The following is a 23,177-nucleotide window of genomic DNA, read 5'->3' as shown; positions in this document are numbered from 1 at the left end:
TGCGGTATTTTCGTGATAACCTTATTATTATACATCTCATATTCATGACTGGGGCGTCAAATGCATCAAGTATTGACTGTTTTCATGCAATGCCAACAATTTTTTTCTGATTTATAGTACAAGTTTGAAATGCGATCCTAAATGTGCTTCCGTTCTGGTTAGCCTGAGCTCTACATCTACAATACGAAACATATTCTGGTACTTGTCCAATGGATCCCTTGAAATTGTTCAACAGTGAATGCACAGATTCAGCTGCAGGTGGTTGGGGCTCCTGGAAATGGTAAATGTTATGGAACATGCTTTCCGTACAACTTTTTAGTGCGTGCACAATCCTATTGTTCTCAATGGTAGATATAATAATGGCTTTTATGTTATCTTTAACAAGACTGCTCGTTAATTTTACACGTTCTCATCCACCACTTAAACATTTTGTGAATTTCAGTAAAAAGACAATTTCCTGCCCGTACGTTTTGTTTCCTTTTTTGTACCTTTGCGTGAAACTGGTTCTCATTCTCACTTTGCTCACTGTTAAAAAGTTTACGGTAGGTTCCGTTGCAAACTAATGTCCTCAATGACCGGAAAACCACAGTGACATGAACCTTCCCACCCCCATTTCCTGTTACAATGAGGTCGGACGTCCCAACAGCAATCAGAAATTATTAGTGTTTTGGCCATACCTTTGTGGATAGAGTCTGAAGTCAACATGGTTCACTGATTATACTGAAAAAAGTAAAGATGTGGTCACCACACAATGTAACTGAAGTGCGTCTTTTTGTTGTTGTATGATGTACTTTAATTTCTGCAATGCCATTTTCCTTTGCTTTGATGTATTGAAATCTGCTGACCAAATCGGTGCAGAATAAAATTACACAGCTCTCTTTTGAACAAGCCTTTTCATTATTTTCTTCTGAAGATAACATGTACTAGTACAAATCCGAATCGAGATAAAAAGGAAATATGTCTGCCATCTGCAATGGTATTGGTTGCATGCAGATAGCTTTCCAATCTGATAAAATCAGATGTAGAGATGGTGACGTATCTTGTTCTTTGTTGTTTTCCTAAGTCTGTCACCCATCTGGCACATTCAAATCTCAATTTGTATCAACCAAACCAGCCGACCGATCAGAAAGAAGTTTTCAACCACCTCTTTTGTTATGGTTGCAGCATAGGTAACCTGATCAGCTCCTTTAAAGCATGAGATTTGAACACTATGTTCTATGGCAGCAATGTTTTATGGCAGTCAGTCAGATGTAATCAGGCTACTCATAACTCCTGCCACTGGCAGATATACACAAGCTTCAGGTACGATGCACTAGGTAAATGCGATGTGGAGTAAATTGTACTTAAATCAAGTGTATACCTGCCTGTGATGGTAGAAAGCAGATTTTGAAATTCAGCAAACCTTTTGAAATAAAATTAAGAGTCCTTGGCTGAGTGAGTAGTGAGCAATATGCATAAATTGTATGCACACTCAGCTATGACAGTGAACTTCAGAACTGCACAGAAGAAACAAAGGTGGAAATGTTGCCATCTCTCCATCTGATTTGAATCAGTTTGATAACTTTCCTGTCTTAAAACAAGTGTTTGCATTATTTTCTTCCAAAGAATGACATCTCCATGAAGGAAATATGTTTGCCACCTTAAATAAGATTGGTTGCAGATAGTTTTCCTGACATTAAAAGGGAAATAATTGTGACTTTTGCTTATGTTTTCATTATTTTTGTTCCGAAAAATGCTGAAATGCAAAACATTAGCCTCAATTTTCAACAGTAACATTGGACATTACTGTGTCGATAAGTTGAATACCTGACATTTCATGATGATTTTGGAGGTAGAAAAAGAAACTGTATTGCATGAAATACCGTATGAACAAATGATGGAAAATATATCAATCGTTTGCTATTCCCACTTTCAGAGTAAACCTCCATGCTCTACATGTACCATGGTTTGTGTATGTACATGTTGACCTGTACTAAATATTTATTACAGGAAAAGTTGTTTGTTTGAAAAGGAACATACTACTCAAAAACCTCAATTGTGCATATCCTTGTGCCTCTAGCAAATGAAATCTTGTTAGACGCAATTCAAGGTGCAATAGTTCTGTATATACTCCAATGGAAAACACACACTTATTAGTAAGTGGTCAATAAGCATTATGAGCAGGTTTAACCATAGACAGTAAAGAAACACTCATACATGCTTATTTATGAGTCATACATAAATGGTACCATTAATACATTTGTACCCTTTGAGTGCTGTAATTTTTCCCACCAAAATTTAAGTGCAACATTTTTATCACATTTTATGAATTTTTCTGTAATTTTTTTTAAATTTTGGACCACATTGACATCACTTTTCATAGGCTACTGTTTTTGATTAAAATTTTGGGGAAAATCTGAAAAAACAATTGTCTGGCTTATATTTTATAAAGGAGACAAATATTGACTTTGGCGTTCAAAGTGTTAATATAAACCCTGGGAGTTACGTGCTTATATTATTAAATGCTTGGTCAAAATAAACAATGCTAGACACTAACAAGCCAGGCAATTGCAAATTTGTAAGACTATTCTGAAAAAAAAGTTAGCAGTGAATCTTTTCGTAATTTGAACACTGTACTAAAGTTTGTGTTTAAACTGTCAGAAAGAGTTTAAGGATGCAGTAAGCTCTGATGGTTTTCTAATCTTATGATGCTGTCAAGGCAAAACTGGTCATTGATCACTTCTTCAAGTCAGCAAAATCAAAACTGATTGGTTACTCTATCCTTGTACCTATATGGTGAAATTGAATAATTGAATGATTTTCATCTGGCGTTTTTCATTAGCTGGCAAATGCTAAGAATCTAATGTAACTTCATTCACATTGCTGTGGTATTTTTACCAAGCAATGCATTGCCTATTGCTTTAAGGTAGTATGCACCTCGAAGGTGAAAGACTTAAACTTTTGTTCTAACTTTCGTCAAGGAATCTTTCAATCATTCTCTTTCCACATCAAGAATAAAAATAGGGGGTCACCATGCAAATTTTGGTACCAGAGAAACAAATTACCCAAGTTTACCGATATTAGAAATTCAAAATGGCAGCCATCCCTGTGTTAACTCTATGGAGAAAAATTAAAAAGATTGAATTTCGAAAAAGTAAGACGGTGAAAAGTTTTCTTTCACCAAGAGCTTTAAAATGAACCCCCACATGTGGTATATCAGAAGAGAATAGTAAAAGTTTGAAAGTCCGAATGTCTGTCCCGAGGTGCGTTCTACCTTAAAATATAGGATTATCCAACATTTTCAGAAGTATTCATAGGCATAAAGTATTTTAAAATAAATGATGTTCTACACATATCCTGTTTTACAAAATGTAATGTATCTTGCATTCGCATGCCAGATGCATGCTGAATCTTCAAATTATTTTGAAAACAGAAAGACTGACAACATTTGCAAGGTCTGTACACAATTGAATATTTTGAGTCATGAATAGGTGAAACCTGGTGACTGTGAAAGTGTAGTAAGTGTGCCTGAAATAAGGGTTTCACTGCAAATTGTCAGCAGGTTAGTGAAAAATAATACGGCCGGAAGTGAGGGCATAAGTTGGCAGGCTGTCTGAGCATTGAAAGTATTCACGGCATTCTGGTGTATTGTAAACAGACATACCATCATAGAGCCCTTGAGGGTACCTTATACAGACTGGAGATGAAATCATGTACCCTACTTTACACATCAATAGTCCATGAATGGATACACCATCAATTCACAGATTGTGGTGGCCGATGAATGGGATCGATGTCCTCTAAGTGGTTAGGGTGACCGCTGCTTGTGCTAATGCACGGAAACCTGATCGTTTCCACATGGAAACGGAATCTTGGCTTCTGTCTTCCCCCCCTCTTGTCCAGACAGACAAAGTAGACCAGTGTGGTTAATTTGGCGGAACAGACTATTTAAGCAAAATGTTTGGGGTCCTAAAAATTCAACAATGTGTAAACATTTTTGGACCCTCCATTCTCAGAGCCTGGATGTCCGATTCTCATGCACTACAAGTCTGTTAGACTTCAAGATAATGTCACTCAGTGGTGTTCCTTCCACACTGGAGGAGGTCATGTCATGATTATGCTGTCATCGATCAAAATATAAGGATAGCAGAGAAAAAATAACTAAGTATCTAAATTAGACAATGAAATGACATTTTGTAAAGTGGCCGTAAAAAGTACATATATATCTTGGGTTTCAGTTAACAAGACTGCTGTAGATCTTTCATAATTAATATGCTGCTTACCTTTATGTCACAATTTTCACCACAGAGAATTTTATTTACTAGTTATCTCGTTGTTGTTGTTAATTTTGTCTATGTTATTATTTGCTGATAAACTTGAAGAACACTGATTGTTGATGTTATGACTGTTGTTGCAAATACTAAAAGCAAAGCTATTAATTGGACTTCCAAAGCTGAACAGTACCATGGAGGTACTGAGTATACAGTGCCAGCTTGCCTTATCCTGTACATAAAAGGAAGGAGTATAGCATTCAACAATGAACTCAGTACACCCAGGGTACTTCATAGCTATTCAAGTAGTAGTAGTTTATTGTATTTCAAGGCCTTTATAGCTATGGAAGCCAAAATACAACGTTTATAATACAATACGACTGAAACAACAACAACTTAGTGTTCTTCGGATTTATCAGCTCTAATGTCAGCAATGAGGAGCTTTTTTTACACATCTTTCATAAAGTTCCATACTCTTGTTGCATCACAGAAACCGAGATGTATTGCCTTCTCTGCTGTATTGCCCTCTTCATAATCTATAAAATCTGCGATTGGCTAGTGCATCGACCCATCATTGATGGCATTCCGTCCAAATACGTCCTCATCACAGGATGCGACACGGGCTTTGGGAACCTGCTGGCTCAACGCCTGGACAGAAGGGGTTTCCAGGTCATCGCCACATGCCTGACTGAGGAAGGCCAAGGGAACCTGAGGACACAGACATCTGAGAGGTTGCAGACAGTTCATATGGATGTCACAAGTGATGAAAGCATACGGAGAGCTTTCCAAGAAGTCAAGAAAATGTTGCCAGAGGACACAGGCAAGTAAAAGCACAAACAAACAAAGTTCAGAAAATCTGCACAAATCATGTTTTTCTTGTTATTATTGCAATAATTATGGTTTTTGTTGTTGTTTTTGTAATGTACGATTTATGGCTGTTTTATTGAATTTTCAATATTGTTAGTATTGGCAAACTTGCAGACTTACCATTGAATCTACTTATGATGAAATGAATAAAACCTCTGTTAAAATTGTACATAGTGGAAAAGAACAATGCTGCTTACTCTATTCTAATAAATCGACTCCTTGGCAAAAGGAAATTCAGCAGAATAAAGGAGCTTGTTTTATCTCCATTTAAAATCTTGCCAACCATTCCAGACACTTCAGACCAAATACTACAATCTGCTCACTTGTGAAATTTGAGCAGCTAAAATTGCTAATTGGTATGAAGGAAGTACAGTGATTGTGTAATTTCTCCTTTCTCTTTTCAGGACTCTGGGGTCTGGTGAACAATGCCGGGGTGACAGCAGTAGGTGGACCGTGCGACTGGCACAGACGGGAACATTACCAGAAATGTTTTGATGTCAATGTCTTTGGACTGGTCGATGTCACCATAGTTTTCTTACCATTGATTAAGAAAGCCCAAGGGAGGATTGTCAATGTTTCCAGTGTGGTGGGCAGATTTGCCGTCAGTGGTGCATACTCCATGTCCAAATTCAATGTGGAATGTTTCTCAGATGGATTAAGGTACTGGATTATGTAAAAGTGGAGTTCAGTGATTGTGAATGGAGGTGGGATACGCACCATGTGGCTGTCCGATACATCATCTGGCAATATATTACTGCAAACTACCAATATTTTGACATCTTTGCAAGTCAATTATGAACAAACAGGCCTCAAAGCGAATAAGTCATTGACAGAGCTGCATCTATAGCCTGAATCATTTTGGGGCAACATTAATTATGAGACACCACAAATTATAAATATCTTTATGTAAAATCCCAGATCTGTTATACCCAATCACAGTCCCTCCAGGGACTGTGGCCCAACCAATTTTGTACAAAGCCAAGAATGGATATTGCTATCATTAATTTGTTGTAAAGAATTATATAGCAGAGGAACTTTTGGCAATCATTTTGTTTTGCACAATTAATTATTTAGGGAAAATACGCAATGTCACTCTTTGCTGATAGATAGGTTCTCAGTCTAGCACTTACACACCAGTATTAACCCTTTGAGTGCCGTAATTTTTCCCACTAAAATTTTACAGCAACATTTTACCAATTCTTATTAATTTTTCTGAGTTTTCTTGATAATTTTGAACCAAATGGACCCCACGTTTTATTGGCTGCAGTTTTTCATCCAAATTTTTGCAAAAATATGAAAAAATTTGACTGGGGTATGTTATTTCACAAAGGCGACAAAAATTGACTTTGCCAGGTGTTCATAGGGTTAAAATTATATTATTTCGCCAAGTTAATTCAATGGCATTTTACAGATCTAAATATAGTCACATGTCAATTTTTCTTTTTTCACACAGAGTAATCATGAAAAAGTTCAATGTAGCAGTCAGTATTATTGAGCCAGCATTTTTTGACACCAATATGGTATCGAATGATAATATGATTTCACCCATGGAAAAGCTCTGGAATCAACTCACTCCAGAAGTCCAAGAAGAATATGGGCGAGAATTTTTTGACAAACGTAAGTAACAATAATCATATGCTGCAATGTTTTTTATTGCGGGCTCCTGCAAATATAATACAGTTCTCTGCCTGTCACAGGGTAATACATTAACCAGGGTCCGAAGCCCCTGCACTGTACATGGTTCATTTGCATACAATACATGTGTATATAAATATGTTAAACCACCAAGCTGAATACATAATTCTGAATGCTTGCTTTCAACATCAGCTCAGGAGTACAATACGAATTAACAGTTGATACTGAACAAAAAATAATAATCAAAGAATTATTCAAAAGGACAGACTGATGCACTACAGTTGCTTGGAGCTCAAATGGACAATAATTCAGCAATGTATAACATTATAGGCCAAAATATTGTTATTGGTCCTTGACATTCAGCAAAAGTGATGTGGCGACATGTTTTTTCTCCTTTTTTTCTTTCCTCTTTTCCTGTCTTTTTGTTATTCCTAACAATGCTGGTTTGTGGTTTGGCACTATTGATGCAACAGTTATTGTCTTTTATCACTGGCTGCATAATACTTCCGTTTTCTTTTTAGCAATTTTGGACATGCAAACAGGGATATCAAGGATAGCTGTACTGATCAGTATGTAACCGCCTCAAAAAGACATGACACGCAGGTTCTGAAATGACGTGCGCAGTGACCAGAAACAATCTTTTTTTTTTGGCTTTATATAAGCATGATATTGGTGTGTTTCATGTTCATTGTCTTCATAAAAAAACCAACCGTGTCAGACATGAATACAGGTGAATATAGAGGAAAGTACATGCCCAGACACCTTGCCTGAAGATCCGTAGACAGCTGTTGAAACCAACTCCCATTTGCACTTCTTGATGATCATCTGTAGCTTTGCAAAGATTCCTACTGATATTAATCGGTATTTTTTGTTGCCTGGAGACATATCTTATTCAGGAAGCAATTTTCAAAGCTACTACATGCTCATTATACAGGAAGCTAGTCCAAAGCTCTAAGTGAGCCAAGATTTTTTCTTGTTGGAAGTGAAATTAGAATAAAATTCTTCGAGACTAGATGTACAGCTCAAGAGTATCATAAGCTTTCTTAAAGAACCACGATATCATTTTACCAGATATGAACTGAAAATGCTCGTGTGTTTCATTATTATTGCAGTTATGTGTAAATTTGAACCTTTGGCACATGTTTGCAACTTCATTGAAAGTATTATGATCAACATAATGAACAATATTCACCGCCCATTAACTCTAAAAGATCATGAAGTATACAAATATGTAATTAGCTAGAATAAAAATACCTTCTTTGACTGCTGTCATTGTACCACCACTTTATATAGCAAGTGTAATTACCTTTAGCCAAGTCCTTCAAGCCATATATACCAAACTGTGAAAGCTCATTAGATATGCAAATTATAATTAGCTGACATGAAAATGTGAAATGACTTTCAATATTGTTTTCACCTGGTATAATCATCAATGTACAAGCATGTTTTGCCAACTTTGATCAAGTAAATCCAAGTATATATCCCTAATTAGGAAAGATCATTGAATATGCAAATTAGGAATTGGCTGAAGGAAAAATGCTTAATGATTTTCAATAATGTTGTATCATAGTATCTTTAATGTATATAGAAAGTTTTGTCATCTTTGGTCAAGTCAATTCAGATGTATATCCCTAATTGGGAAAGTTCATTATATATGCAAATTAGGAATTGGCTGAAGAGAAAATGCTTAATGGCTTTCAATAATATTGTATTATAGTGTCTTTAATGTACATAGCAAGTTTCATCAATTTTGATCAAGTCAATTCAGATATATATCCCTAATTATGAAAATTCATTTAATATGCAAATTAGGAATTGGCCGAAGTAAAAATGTCTTTTGACTTTCAATAATATTATATCACAGTATCTTTGATGAATACAGCAAGTTTCAACCACTACAATGAAGTTAATTCATATACCGGTATATATCCCTAATTAGGAAAGTTCATTAAATATGCAAATTCAGAATTGGCTGAAGTAAAACTGTTAAATGACTTTCAATAATGTTGTATCATAGTATCTTTAATGTATATAGCAAGTTTCATAAATTTTGGTCCGGTCACTTCAGATATATATCCCTAATTAGCAAAGTTCATCAAATATGTAAATTAGGAATTGGCTGAAGTAAAAATGCTTAATGATTTTCAATAATGTTGTATCATAATATCTCCAATACATGTAGCAAGTTTTGTCAACTTTGGTCAAGTCAATTCAGATATATATCCCTAATTAGGAAAGTTCATTAAATATGCAAATTAGGAATTGGCTGAAGAGAAAATGCTAAATGACTTTCAATAATATTGTGTCATAGTATCTTCAATACATGTAGCAAGTTTGGTCAATTTTGATCGTGTCAAATCAGATATATATCCCTAATTAGGAAAGTTCATTAAATATGCAAATTAGCAATTATCGTTCATGTCACCCCTTAATGGTTCCCACTGCTGATATATCTTGGTGTGATCAACATTTGTAGCAAATCTCATCAAATTGTGTGCAGTTGTTTTTAATGTATATCCGTTTTTTTTTCTAAAATCATTAAATATGCAAATGAGCAAAAAGTATGCAAGCCGCACCCACCAAAAACTAATCAGTTCTTGCCATTTGCTAACTGAATCTATGTACCGGATTTGATTCTGATCTGATGAGCCGTTTTTGAGATATCGGACCAACAGACAGACAGACAGACAGACAGACAGACAGACATCGCTGCGACATATGGGACTTCTTAGTGTGTTACCCAGTTCCTGTTCCAGTTCTGTCATACTGTAGCTCAAAAATTCTTCATTTGCATGTTAAACATGTACATGAACCAGATATGAACTGAAAATGCTCACGTGTTTCATTATTAGCTACTATAGACTATAGTCTATAGAAGCTATTGGGATGGGTATCCGTCCGGCGTCCGTCGTCAGTCTGTATGTATGTATGTATGTATGTCCGTTTGTGAGGCGTCCGTCCACTCAAATATCTTGAGAACCGCAGTACTTACTGATTTGATATTTGTTGTGTAGATGAAAAATATGATTTTGAGAAACTATTTTTTTTAATTTTTTGATATTGTTGAAAATAGGCAAATTAATGCCAAAAAAGGTGTTTTTGGTAAAAAATCTTCTTCTTCATAACCGCTGGTCAGACAGCTTTGTTATTTGGTATACAGGTTCCTAGGGGTAACCCAACTTAGATTTGTTCAAATTGTGATGAAATATGCAAATGTGTATTTTTAAGGAATTTTTTTGTCATTTTTGGTCAAAATTTGACTTACATTGTATGTAATTCTTGTACTGTATAAACCCTATCAATTCACCCAGAAAAAAATAATTAATATGATTTTAAATAATTGAATTAATTAGGAAATCATCAAAGCCAAAATAATTCTAGTGCAGAATTATCAGAAAGTTCAACTTTTTTTGACAGTTCATCTTGGAGGGTTAAAACATGTAAAGGCAACTTTCCTGAATCCTAGTCTCGCATGCCAGACCTCGAACCTGCATGCGACGCGAGCGGCGAAGCCGCGAGCAGCGAGATACCGCAGGTTACGAGGTCTGGCAAGAACCAACTGCTCAGGAATGTGATGACGTCAAAATTGGGCTGTCTTTCCTATGCTAATATTATATAGGGCTCAGCCCTTGGTGTCGCGCCAGGGGTTAAGATTGGCAATGTTATTTGTATTGATTCATGATAAACTGTAATTGTTACTTCATAAACGTTTATATGACAACTATGCCCAGTTTCCCTCTGATGAAAGCAGTTCACGTACTTACAGTGTTACACGACGTCAAACCCTGCAGCAGGGCAGGTATAGATTTTCTGTAGCGTGTAAAAATTTTGGACAAAAATTGGCAATTTTTACAATGATAACAGCCTATTGCGTTAAACAAAGGACGTATTATGCAATAATTATCATTGCAATGGTAACCGCACTGCCCACCTTCCACTTGCAAGCTGAAAACTATAGCGTTCCGTCTAAAAACTTGCAATTTTTGAATCTAATTATTGACACAGGGGGCGCTCTTCTATAATTCAATCCCAGCATTCTTTGCGTATGCCCCCGTTCATATGCACGACAGTTTTCTCCGTTTATCTATATCAACGATACTTTGTATCAGCGACAAGGTGTATAATAACATTTACTGGCTAATAAAAGAGGTATATTTTATAAAAGGCATGTTATATCATAGTAATTTGTTTCGTATTTGTTTATTTACGAGTACTCAAAAAAAAAACATGGCGGCGCCCATGAAAGAAGGCCGAGGGTACACTTCCGGTTACTCGCATAGTATATTATGAATAAGCGCATGCGTAGTCAGTAAGCCGCTGGCGCGACTAATAAGTATAACTTTGGACCACCGCGTACAGACGGCCATAACGCATTTTCACTGTACTTGTCCACCACGTTTCACATATCTGCGCCGAAAAAACACTCAAGCAAATCAACGGCGAGAATTTATTTGTGAGGCCATTTACCACCAGCTCATCGGCAGTTGAATGGGGCCAAAATCTGAGCTTCGTTTGAACGGAGCAAAATGAAAAAGCAAGCTCAATAGAGGATGTCGACGATCAACAAAATGCCATCGCAAGCATTGAAGCAAGGCCGGAGTAATCTTAAAATTAGAGATTGGCCATATCTTGTCGGCAAATTCACGGAAACGTCGTCTCCTTCCAGATAATCTATCATGGCTACCTCCTGCTTCGGTTTCAGGCTGTCCATCACCACTTTCTTCAACGGCATAGATCATTTTTGCAGATTTTTTTTCATAATGGTTACTGGGGATAGCGTAACCGTGATTTCATGAAGCCGTACTGTCAACGTAAGGCGGTTTACTTCGAATGAAACATTTCTGGATGAATGACACAATCATTCAGTCAAATTCAAAAGGCTATTTTTAGACGCTCCACCTACATTCATGAATAAACAACAGATGTACTCTTTCATCCAGCCGATTTTCGAAACATTCTATTGGACAGTATATATAGAACGTCGGTTCTAGCCAGACCTCGTAACCTGCGGTTACTCGCTGCTCGCGGCTTCGCCGCTCGCGCCGCACGCAGGTTTCGAGGTCTGGCATGCGAGACTACCTGAATCCCAACTTTGACATATTCTGAACCGTCATTTATTGTGCCCTGTATGTTATCTAAAAGAAATTGCTCAAAATAGTCAATAGAGATAGAGATAGAGAAAGTTCTAATTTCCATTTATGGTTGACTTGGTAAGGATAAAATAAAATTACTTTTTGAGGAAAAAAATAGAGTGGTCAATTAAAAGAGTGGTCAAAGTGATAGGGTTTTTATGGTAAAGCTGGGCCATAAGATTCCTCATGTGCTATTTATAGCAATTATGCAATCTGTGTAAACAGTGCAATGAAAGTTACATGATTCCTTATAATGCTTTTGATGACCTTGAACTTCTTAAGTTTCAAACGTTTGTCTCTTCACTTCAGTGTGCTTTCTCTGAGTATGTACAGTCTCAACTTATTCAACAGAACTCACTTACAATGTTAATCAAAGATATCCACCTTCTTCATCAATACATGTGTCACAAAAGGTTATTCTCTACATAACACAGCAGAGCTCTGTCAACTGTTGAGTTGCTTGTTCTTTCAAAACCGCTGGTCAGACAGCTTTAATATTTGGTTTACAAGTCCTAGGATGACCTAAGTGAGATAATTTCATACAGTCAGGAAATACTTAATTTTGTATCCATGTCTATGGTAGCTTCAGGGACTTTGGCCCTATGTTATATTGTGGTTATGTGTAAATTTTAACCATGGCCACATGTTTGCAACTTCATTGAAAGTATTATGATCAACGTAATGAACAATAATCACCGCCGATTAGGTCATGAAGTATACAAATATGTAATTAGCTGAAATAAAAATATTAAAGTTCTTTTACCACTGTCATTTTAACACTGTCATAGATCACTACTTTTAGTCAGGTGGCTTAGCAACCAAGATCGTTACACGAATGACAAAAGTGCCAAATTTGCTACAGAGGTTCACATATATATGTAGATCAAAATTAGCTATTGCTCCAAAAATTTTGGCCACCGGAAAGGCTCGATGACGTCATAAATTCAAAATGGCCGCCATTTTATTCCTTAAAAATGGTAAAATACGCTTTATTCGACTAGTTTTCAATATTTTTATTGAATATACTGACACAAACATTCTCAATTATAAATAAAACATTAAATTGACGCAAATAAATTATTATGATGACGTCATAAAGCCAAAATGGCCGACCAAATTCAAAATGTCTGCCGTAACATTGTTTAAAATGTTAAAGCACTCTTAATTAAGCATGTTTCAGCATTTTATCGCCTGAACTGAAATTAACACCCCAAATTACAGACAAAACATATAATTGATGCAAATTAATTATTGTGATGACGTCATAAAACCAAAATTGCAACCGAAAATTACAAAATGGTCTATTATGAAGTTCACTATGCTTGGTACCATAGCCCCTATACGTGACAAGATGATAGTTTCAAGGTAATGTACAATATGTATTAATATTCCATAAACTCAAAATAAAAGATAAATGTACCAAAACTTAGCCAATAAGTTCAACACAAGTAACAGACTCTTATGAGATTATTTATTATTAAACAATAATCTGTGTTTGAAAAATCGAATCGATATAAAAGGAAATGAAGGCAACCTCACACACAAGTTCAACCTTGTTTATGATACGGTATATATATAGTGAGTAGATCAATTTGGTTTCGTGATAGGGAAACATGGTGAGAAACCAATGAATCGATAGTGTTTTGACCCTCGTAATGTGACCTTGGTCCCAGAAAAAAGGTTTTATGTTGGTGATTCCTCCTACCGGCATTTCCGGCCAAAGTGAGGTCCCTTCTTCAGTCACTTGAATGGTCTTGTATTCCAACATGTTTAGTTTGATGGTAGCCATCAAAGAGAGATTAAGATAATTATGTTTTACTATGATTGTTGCGTGAATTGTAGCTCAGGTCGTTCATTTGTACTCTCCTTGTGTTTGAATTTTGCTTGAAGGAGGATACGTTATTATAGGTTTTCTGGAAAATCATGGCCAGCGTATAATCATCCTTCATTATTTTCCAGTTTCTTATCATATAGTTTGATTGGGCTGGTTATGATGAGGTTGTGCTGACAAGGTTTTTGTTACATCATTACTCTTACTTTTGTTGATGAAGGATGGCTGACGTTTTGTTACATTAACTTCTTTTTTGATACAAGTTATGTCTTTCTTTTTGTAATCTCGTTGTTGAAGTTTTTGCGTTGAGAAATTGACCATTTTATGAAGTCCATATTGTTGTTGCATGTGCGAACATATCTGAGTAATTCACCTTTAATGAAGCATTTGAAGGTTGGTGGCAGATAAATATCATCAGATGGTTCTGTGTTGGTTTTACAGTGGAGCCATCTCTCTCGATTGCGTCTCTGGCATTTGAAGACCACAAGGTCGAGGTATGAGATTTTGTCGATAAAATGTTAAATTATGAATTCCCAAGTTGAACGTATGGTACAGGGTGTTGCACTCCTCGGCAAATGTTCTGAATGTTATAAGTTTATGTTCTGTTCCTGAGTAAATCATGAAAATTATACCTTTTTAAACGTTTCCATACGAATATTTGACCGGATTTTGGATTTAATATAGTTTTCTCCGTTTCATGGTATGTTATATTAGCTATTTCTGGTGAGCCCATGCTTCAGCCATAGATTTGTTTGTATTTTTCTCAGTTGAATTAAAATATGTTGCGTTTCAGAATAATCGACAGTAAGGCTTTCATTTACGTTGTTGGTGGGGTTTTGTATCATATCAGTTGACTGGTAATGTTTCAGAGTCCAACGCTGCGATTGCTGTATTTATGGCTTCATTTTTGTCATATTTTACTACATTGATAACACTTCTAATGTTACCAGAATAGAGTTTGCTTGTATTTTTATTGATTCTAACTAGTTAATGAAGTTTTTGTGTCCCTGATATATGTAAGTCGTCTTCGCATGATTGGTTTTATGACAAAGTCTAGAAATTCCGAGATTTGGTTTATTGGGCTCGAGCAGCCATTTCTATTGAGACGTTGGATAATGATTGTTCCTTCTGCTTGGGTTCTGTATATTTTGGCAGGGGATAACATCGTGGTGTACAAATTATTCTACTTATGGGAATGGGGAAACTGTAAATCATCTCGTCAATGATCTTCTTGTCGCAGATAAACGATATCATATACAATTTCCACCTTATATATAATGTCGCCAAGTCTTGTCTTAATGTACAATAATAGTGTACATTTCGCAGCTGTCTATAACTTTCTTTAATGTCATTTGTCGTATTCAAAATTGCTGTGCCTCTTACTTTATCGATGGGTTTTATTGTGATTTATTTGTTTTTAGACAGATTGTTCAGAGCAGTCTTTCCTGCTAGACTTATGTTCTTTCTGATGTGGGTTGCGAATGGAATTTCCTCTATCGATCTAAGTTGCTTCGAGACAGTTTTACAATTTTGGGTTTTCCGCTGTTAGCAGTGTCGACGTTGGATTTATCTTAGAACATATGTCTGATTGATTGATGAATTGATCGTTTGTTTCTCATGATATTGCACAATCTTATGATGCGAATAGATTTGCTGATATCTGATAGGACAATTTTTTGCTCACGTGTTTACACACGTGAGCATATGTCGCAGCGATGTCTGTCTGTCTGTCTGTCTGTCTGTCTGTCTGTCTGTCTGTCTGTCTGTTGGTCCGATATCTCAAAAACGGCTGATCAGATCAGAATCAAATCTGGTATATAGATTCAGTTAGCAAATGGCAAGAACTGATTAGTTTTTGGTGGGTGTGGCTTGCATACTTTTTGCTCATTTGCATAATTAGTGATTTTAGAAAAAACGGATATACATTAAAAACAACTGCACACAATTTAATGAGATTTGCTACAAATGTTGATCACACCAAGATATATCAGCAGTGGGAACATTAAGGGGTAACATGAAAGATAGTTGCTAATTTGCATATTTAATGAACTTTCCTTATTAGGGATATATATCTGATTTGACACGATCAAAATTGACCAAACTTGCTACATGTATTGAAGATACTATGATACAATATTATTGAAAGTCATTTAGCATTTTCTCTCCAGCCAATTCCTAATTTGCATATTTAATGAACTTTCCTAATTAGGGATATATATCTGAATTGACTTGACCAAAGTTGACAAAACTTGCTACATGTATTGGAGATATTATGATACAACATTATTGAAAATCATTAAGCATTTTTACTTCAGCCAATTCCTAATTTACATATTTAATGAACTTTCTAATTACTTTTAATGAACTTTCCTAATTAGGGATATATATCTGAAGTGACTGGACCAAAATTGATGAAACTTGCTATATACATTAAAGATACTATGATACAACATTATTGAAAGTCATTTAGCAGTTTTACTTCAGCCAATTCCTAATTTGCATATTAAATGAACTTTCCTAATTAGGCATATATATCTGAATTAACTTGATTGTAGTGGTTGAAACTTGCTTTATACATCAAAGATACTGTGATGTAACATTATTGAAAGTCAAAAGACATTTTTGCTTCGGCCAATTCCTAATTTGCATATTAAATGAATTTACATAATTAGGGATATATATCTGAATTGACTTGATTAAAATTGATGATACTTGCTATGTATATTAATGATGCTATAATATTAACATTATTGAAAGTCATTAAGCATTTTCTCTTCAGCCAATTCCTAATTTGCATATTTAATGAACTTTCCTAATTAGGGATATATATTTGAATTGACTGGACCAAAGTTGATGAAACTTGCTATATACATTAAAGATACTATGATACAACATTGTTGAAAGTCATTAAGCATTTTTCCTTCAGCCTATTCCTAATTTGCATTTTCAATGATCTTTCCTAATTAGGGATATATACTGGGATTTACTTGATCAAAGTTGGCAAAACATGCTGTGTACATTGATGATTATACCAGGTTAAAACAATATTTAAAGTCATTTCACATTTTCATGTCGGCTACTTTATTATTTGCATATCTAATGAGCTTTCACAGTTTGGCATATATGGCTTGAAGGACTTGGCTAAAGGTAATTACACTTGCTATATAAAGTGGTGGTACAATGACAGCAGTCAAAGAAGGTATTTTGTATCATAGCTTATTACGTATTTGTATACTTCATGATCTTTTAGAGTTAATCGGCGGTAAATATTGTTCATTATGTTGATCATAATACTTTCAACATAATGAATATTGTTTATTATGTTGATCATAATACTTTCAATGAAGTTGCAAACATGTGCCAAAGGTTCAAATTTACACATAAACTGCAATAATAATGAAACACGTGAGCATTTTCAGTTCATATCTGGTTCTGTCTAGGCACTTAGGAATGGGAATAAATTTCAAGTTTGTGCTTGATGCTTTGATTTCAACATTTGGTAAGGTTTGATTTGCAAGATTTTTGATGAATCTGAGAACCTTTCTGAGTTCTTGCTTTTGTTTAATCATCGAATTTTTGTTTATGTTCTTCCTGGGGATTTTTCTTCTTTTGGTTTCAAAACAGCAAAACGATACCAAAAACGAAAGGCAAAGACGCTTTTCATAAATTCACGAAAGCTGCAAAAACAGCAAGGTGAGCTAGCTTCAAAAGTCAACAAAGTCTTCTCTTTGTTCATAAAGCCCTGACGAAACTGTCTTTTTTAGGCCAGCACATCCTCCAGAAAGAGAACTATTGCAGCACAAACTTATGTGTTTGTCACCACACATTGAGACATAAAAAAACCCCAGAAAATTCAACAAAGGAAGCAAATGACCAAACTCACAAACATAAAACCTTTTTTCGGGGGCTAAGGTCACATGACCAGGCTCAAGGCATGATCTATTCACCAGTTTCTTGCCATGTTTTTCGTTATCATGAAATCACACTACTATTGATCTACTCAATATATCGTAACACTTCCAAAGGTAGAACCGATATGTAAAGTTGCCCTCATTTCCTTTAAATTGATTCACTTTTTCAGACAGAGGCCATTGTTAAATAATCAATAATTTCATAATAGTTTGCCGCTTGTGTTGAGCTTATTGGCTAAGTTTTGGTACATTTATCATTTATTCTGAGTTTACGAATCATCAAGACAAATTGTACATTATCTTGAAACTATCATTTTGTCACGTAAATGGGCTATTGTACTAAGCATAGTGAACTTCATAATAGGCCGTTTTGTAATTTTCGGTTGCAACTTTGTTTTCATGACGTCATCACAATAATAAATTTGCATCAATTGTATGTTTTGTCTGTAATTTGGAGTGTTAATTTCAGTTCAGGCACTAAAATGCTTGACACAGGCTTCATCAACAGTAATTGAACGTTATCACACGATATCATGGCGGATATTTTGAATTTGGTCGGCCATTTTGGCTTTATGACGTCATCACAATAATTGATTTGCATCAATTTTATGTTATATTTGTAATTTGGGATGTTTGTGACAGTTTATTCAAAATAATATTGAAAACTGCCTGAATTAGCAGTATTTTACCATTGTAAGCAATATCATGGCGGCCATTTCGAATTTATGACGTCATCGAGCCTTTCCGGTGGCCAACATTTTTGGAGCAATAGCTAATTTTGATCTACACATGTATGCGAACCTCTGTAGCAAATTTGGCACTTTTGTCATCCGTGTAACAATATTTTTGTTAAGCCACCTGACTATTTATATAGCAAGTGTAATTACCGTTGGCCAAGTCCTTCAAGCCATATATGCCGAGCTGTGAAAGCTCATTAGACATGCAAATTATAATTAGCTGATATGAGAATGTGAAATGACTTTTGATATTGTTTTATCCTGGTATAATCATCAATGTACATAGCATGTTTTGCCAACTTTGATTAAGGTGGTTGGAAAGGCTAGAGCGTCAGTTATAAATTTCAACAAAACTATTAAAATATAAAAGTAGTCAACATTCTATGTGGAATAAAAAACTAGACATTTGGGCACAAAGGCATTGCAGAGTTATAGCCTGTTAAAACTTCTGAACAACTGACCAAATAAGAAGAAGTTGGGGAGTCCTTAGTGTATTAACTATGGTAGAGGTCCCCTAGCTTTTAATAAAATGTTTGAAAAGGGAAAGTCATTATTTGCTGTTTTTCAGGAAAGTTTGACAAGGCGGTGCTGGCATTCAGAGTGAGTGACTGCTAATGTAAATGCATTTTTAGATTCTTTTAGTGTCAAAGAGGTGTCAAAAGTGAGATTAACCAAAAAACCTGCTCTATGACTTCAAAAGAGGGGTGCAAATATGGCTTGTTTTCAACATTTTTGACAGAATAACAGTTTTCCTACATAATTGTATACCAATTTAATCCAACTTTGAAATGAGATATGGACATGGAATTTTTACAGCCTCCTAACAAGGTTACAGATAAGATTTGTACGACACAATTTTCCTATATTTGAAGTATTTTTTGAAAAATCACATTTTGAAATTTGAAAGAATTTTTAATAATTTTTTGATATATAAACCCATGTAAAATCATAAAAACAAATTTTATTTACAAATCCTGGCGTATAAATCTTACAATAAATAGTGTCAACATATTTATAACTAATTTGGTAATATTAATACTATCCAATTATTATTAAATTCAAATATGTAAATAAAATATGAAAAATTAAATTTTAATATTTACTGGTGTCATATTCCAAAATCATGGCTGCAAATATACAATTTTTATATTCTTTGGAGAAAATATTAACTAAGGGAGTTATCCTGAAAATTTGAACTAAATATCTTGATTCTAACACTTGAAACTTGACATTAACTCTGAGAAAAGAATTGGTGCAAAAATAGCCTTTCCAACCACCTTAAGTATATCCCTAATAAGCAAAGTTCATCAAATATGTAAATTGGGAATTGGCTTAAGTAAAAATGCTTAATGATTTTCAATAATGTTGTATCATGGTATCTGCAATATATGTAGAAAGTTTTTGTCAACTTTGGTCAATTTGATTCAGATATATATCTCTAATTAGGAAAGTTCATTTAATATGCAAATTAGGAATTGGCTTAAGTAAAAATGCTTAATGATTTTCAATAATGTTGTATCATGGTATCTGCAATATATGTAGAAAGTTTTTGTCAACTTTGGTCAAGTTGATTCAGATATATATCTCTAATTAGGAAAGTTCATTTAATATGCAAATTAGGAATTGGCTGAAGAGAAAATGCTTAATGATTTTCAACAATATTGTATTATAGTGTCTATAATGTACATAGCAAGTTTCATCAATTTTGATCAAGTGAATTAAGATCAATATCCCTAATTATGAAAATTCATTTAATATGCAAATTAGGAATTGGCTGAAGTAAAAATGTTTTTTGACTTTCAATAATATTATATAACAGTATCTTTGATGTATATAGAAGGTTTCAACAACTACAATCAAGTAAATTCAGATATATATCCCTAATTTGGAAAGTTTATTAAATATGCAAATTGGGAATTGACTGAAGTAAAAATGTTTAATGACTTGCAAAAATGTTGTATTATAGTAGCTTCAATACATGTAGCAAGTTTCATCAACTTTGGTCCAGTCAATTTAAATATATATCTCTAGTTGGCAAAGTTCATTAAATATGTAAATTAGGAATTGGCTGCAGTTAAAACGCTTAATGACTTTCAATAATGTTAAATCATAGTATCTTTAATATACATACCAAGTTTGGTCGATTTTGATCTAGTCAAATCAGATATATCCCTAATTAGGAAACTTCATTAAATATGCAAATTAGCAACTCTCTTTCATGTCACCCCTTAATGGTTCCCACTACTGATATATCTTGGTGTGATCAACATTTGTAAGAAATCTCATCAAATTGTGTGTAGTCGTTTTTAATGAATATCCATTTTTTCTAAATCATTAATTATGCAAATGAGCAAAAAGTATGCAAGCCAGACCCACCAAAAACTAATCAGTTCTTGCCATTTGCTAACTGAATCTATGTACCAGATTTGATTCTGATCTGATCAGCCGTTTTTGAGATAATGGACCAACAGACAGACAGACAGACAGACAGACAGAGGGACAGAGGGACAGACAGACAGACATCGCTGCGACATATGCTCACGTGTGTAAACACGTGAGCAAATAAAACAGCTATACACACACACACACACACACACAATCACACACACAAGCATGTCAATATATATATATATATATATATATATATATATATATATATATATGTGTGTGTGTATGTGTGTGTGTCTGTGTGTGTGTCTGTGTATATATATATATATATATATATATATATATATATATATATATATATATATATATATATATATATATATATTTGTGCTTGATTTATCATAGACAGTGGAGTTTCTCTACTGTCTATGGGTTTATAAAGTTGTTTGAAAAGCAAGATTTGAGCATATACATATTACAATAGAGTAAAATTTTGGAAGCTGGTTGAGTGAATGCACATTATGTACTTTCATTCATTGGGACCTCATTGTAAAACACCTACTATCATTTTTCATGTCATCTTTGATATCATATGACTCTAATGTTTTGCATTTGACTAAAATAAATAAGAAGAAAAAGCAGTTGATATAATAGGTATGTGCAAGTTCTACATCCCTTGAACCAAACAGCATGACAATGCTGAAAGATAATGCTTATGAGATGGCTCTGAGCCATGTCTTCAAAAGCAAATATCCATAAGAAAATGTTTACCCAATGCAAAGTAACTTTGATAGCTGGCATTCACAAGGCAATATTCATCAGTTTTGAATTATAAATATAGCTAATAATTTAGTCCCAATATTTAGGTCAAATGGCAGGTTTACTAATAAACACAATTGGATCTATTTTGCCATGGAATGGTACAGAGAATCATCTAACCTTCCGAGAACAACATCTCTCATCTGCTGATTTTTTTCCCCCTCATATTTCTTCAAACAGTGCTGTCAGACACACGTAAAGTCCGGAAACTGTGCTCACCGAAAACCTTCCTTGTTGTTGATGCAATGGAACATGCCCTGACTTCCGTAAGACCCAGGACAAGATATGCTGTGGGATGGCAGGCCAAGTGGTTCTTGTTGCCGCTGTCCATGCTGCCTTCCATGATATGTGATCCCATTCACATGAGACTGATGAACCTCGGAACACCCAAAATGATGCAAAGGTTAACTTGACAATTGTCTGAAGTTCAAGGTTGTATGCGCCAAGAAAGTGAAAGACTTTCCTCATGGAAAGTTTCAAACATTCTCTTACCAAATCAAGAATAAAAATCAGGGGTCACTGTGCAAAGTTTGTACTAGAGAAACAAATTATGTAACATTTACCAATATTTGAAATTCAAAATGGCTGCCATCTGTCTGTTCACTCTATGGAGAAAAATAAATTTGCGATTTTCAAAACACTAAGATGATAAAAGTTGTAGATCCGTAAAGAAATGTAAAAATATGAGGCCCCCAACACACATTCTACCTTAAACCCTCACTTTCAAAATTGAACCATCACCTCAGTGTACAGTTTTTGTTGTTGGCTTCTCAGAGCATTCCAATACTAATATAAGAAATGTTATTTCCTTTTTATATTGTAAATGGTAACATTTATTAATATTTAATAATATGAATGACAAATCAGTATTGTATCCATATTTTATTGACAAATACAGTTTCATGTATTCAATTGAAGAAATTTAGATTATTCATATTCCCAACTCTCAACTCATTTGTGCATATCATATTTTAAGATATTTTAAAACGGGATTGTTTTAGCTTTTCACTGGTACAGTAGTTAAAAGTGAGACAGTGACATCATTTGAAAATTATTTGATGTTTTTTAGATGTTGTCAAATTTTATTTAAGCTTATTTTTATTTAAGCTTACGATTTTTCAAATATTGGAATGATTGAACTTGTAACTTTCCACACAGTAGAATCCATTGTCTTTGTGCTCAGGTTAGTAAATCAACCTATGATGGAATTTCTTATCAAGTATTCAAATTCAAAAATAAAAAAAATTGGTACCACAGACCAACAAAAACCTGTCTCTTTTTGTATTGGATTTTTAAAAATTTTGTGACCACCATACCTCTTTGAACTCATACATCTGTACACTACCTCCAGACTGGTATACTCTTCATCAAACACACAGCGCATCTCTTCAGCACTCCCAGGACTTTTACAAAAATCTCTGTTGAATTGAATTTTTGTTTTACATCGGCCCAAAGATTTGAAACCACCTTCATTTCAGACTCTACGAATTTGAATCAAAAACATCTTTCTGCCAGGCCCTTAAAGGGACATGAGCTGCAACTTGTGGCAAGTTTTTCAGTATTCTGCTTCTGTATATCAACTACCATGTCTGACCCTAATCCGTTTG

General features: G+C 34.6%; 1 protein-coding gene across 2 annotated transcripts in view; it reads left to right on the top strand.

Annotated features, from left to right (window-relative positions):
- The window catches only part of LOC139141040 (retinol dehydrogenase 7-like), a 50,578-nt gene extending 27,740 nt beyond the window's left edge, over positions 1-22,838 (top strand). For both annotated transcript variants that reach the window (XM_070710608.1, XM_070710607.1), the window contains exons 2-5: positions 4,741-5,070; positions 5,522-5,777; positions 6,571-6,734; positions 21,751-22,838. In XM_070710608.1, coding sequence (XP_070566709.1) covers positions 4,749-5,070; positions 5,522-5,777; positions 6,571-6,734; positions 21,751-21,983 — 975 coding nt within the window. In that variant the 5' untranslated portion in view covers positions 4,741-4,748 and the 3' untranslated portion in view covers positions 21,984-22,838. The remainder of the gene's footprint in view (positions 1-4,740; positions 5,071-5,521; positions 5,778-6,570; positions 6,735-21,750) is intronic.
- Positions 22,839-23,177: the final 339 nt, after the last annotated feature.

The sequence above is a fragment of the Ptychodera flava genome, chromosome 9 (assembly GCF_041260155.1).
Source record: "Ptychodera flava strain L36383 chromosome 9, AS_Pfla_20210202, whole genome shotgun sequence".
NCBI classification, from domain to species: Eukaryota; Metazoa; Hemichordata; class Enteropneusta; family Ptychoderidae; genus Ptychodera; species Ptychodera flava.
This window is presented reverse-complemented; position numbering and strand designations above follow the sequence as displayed.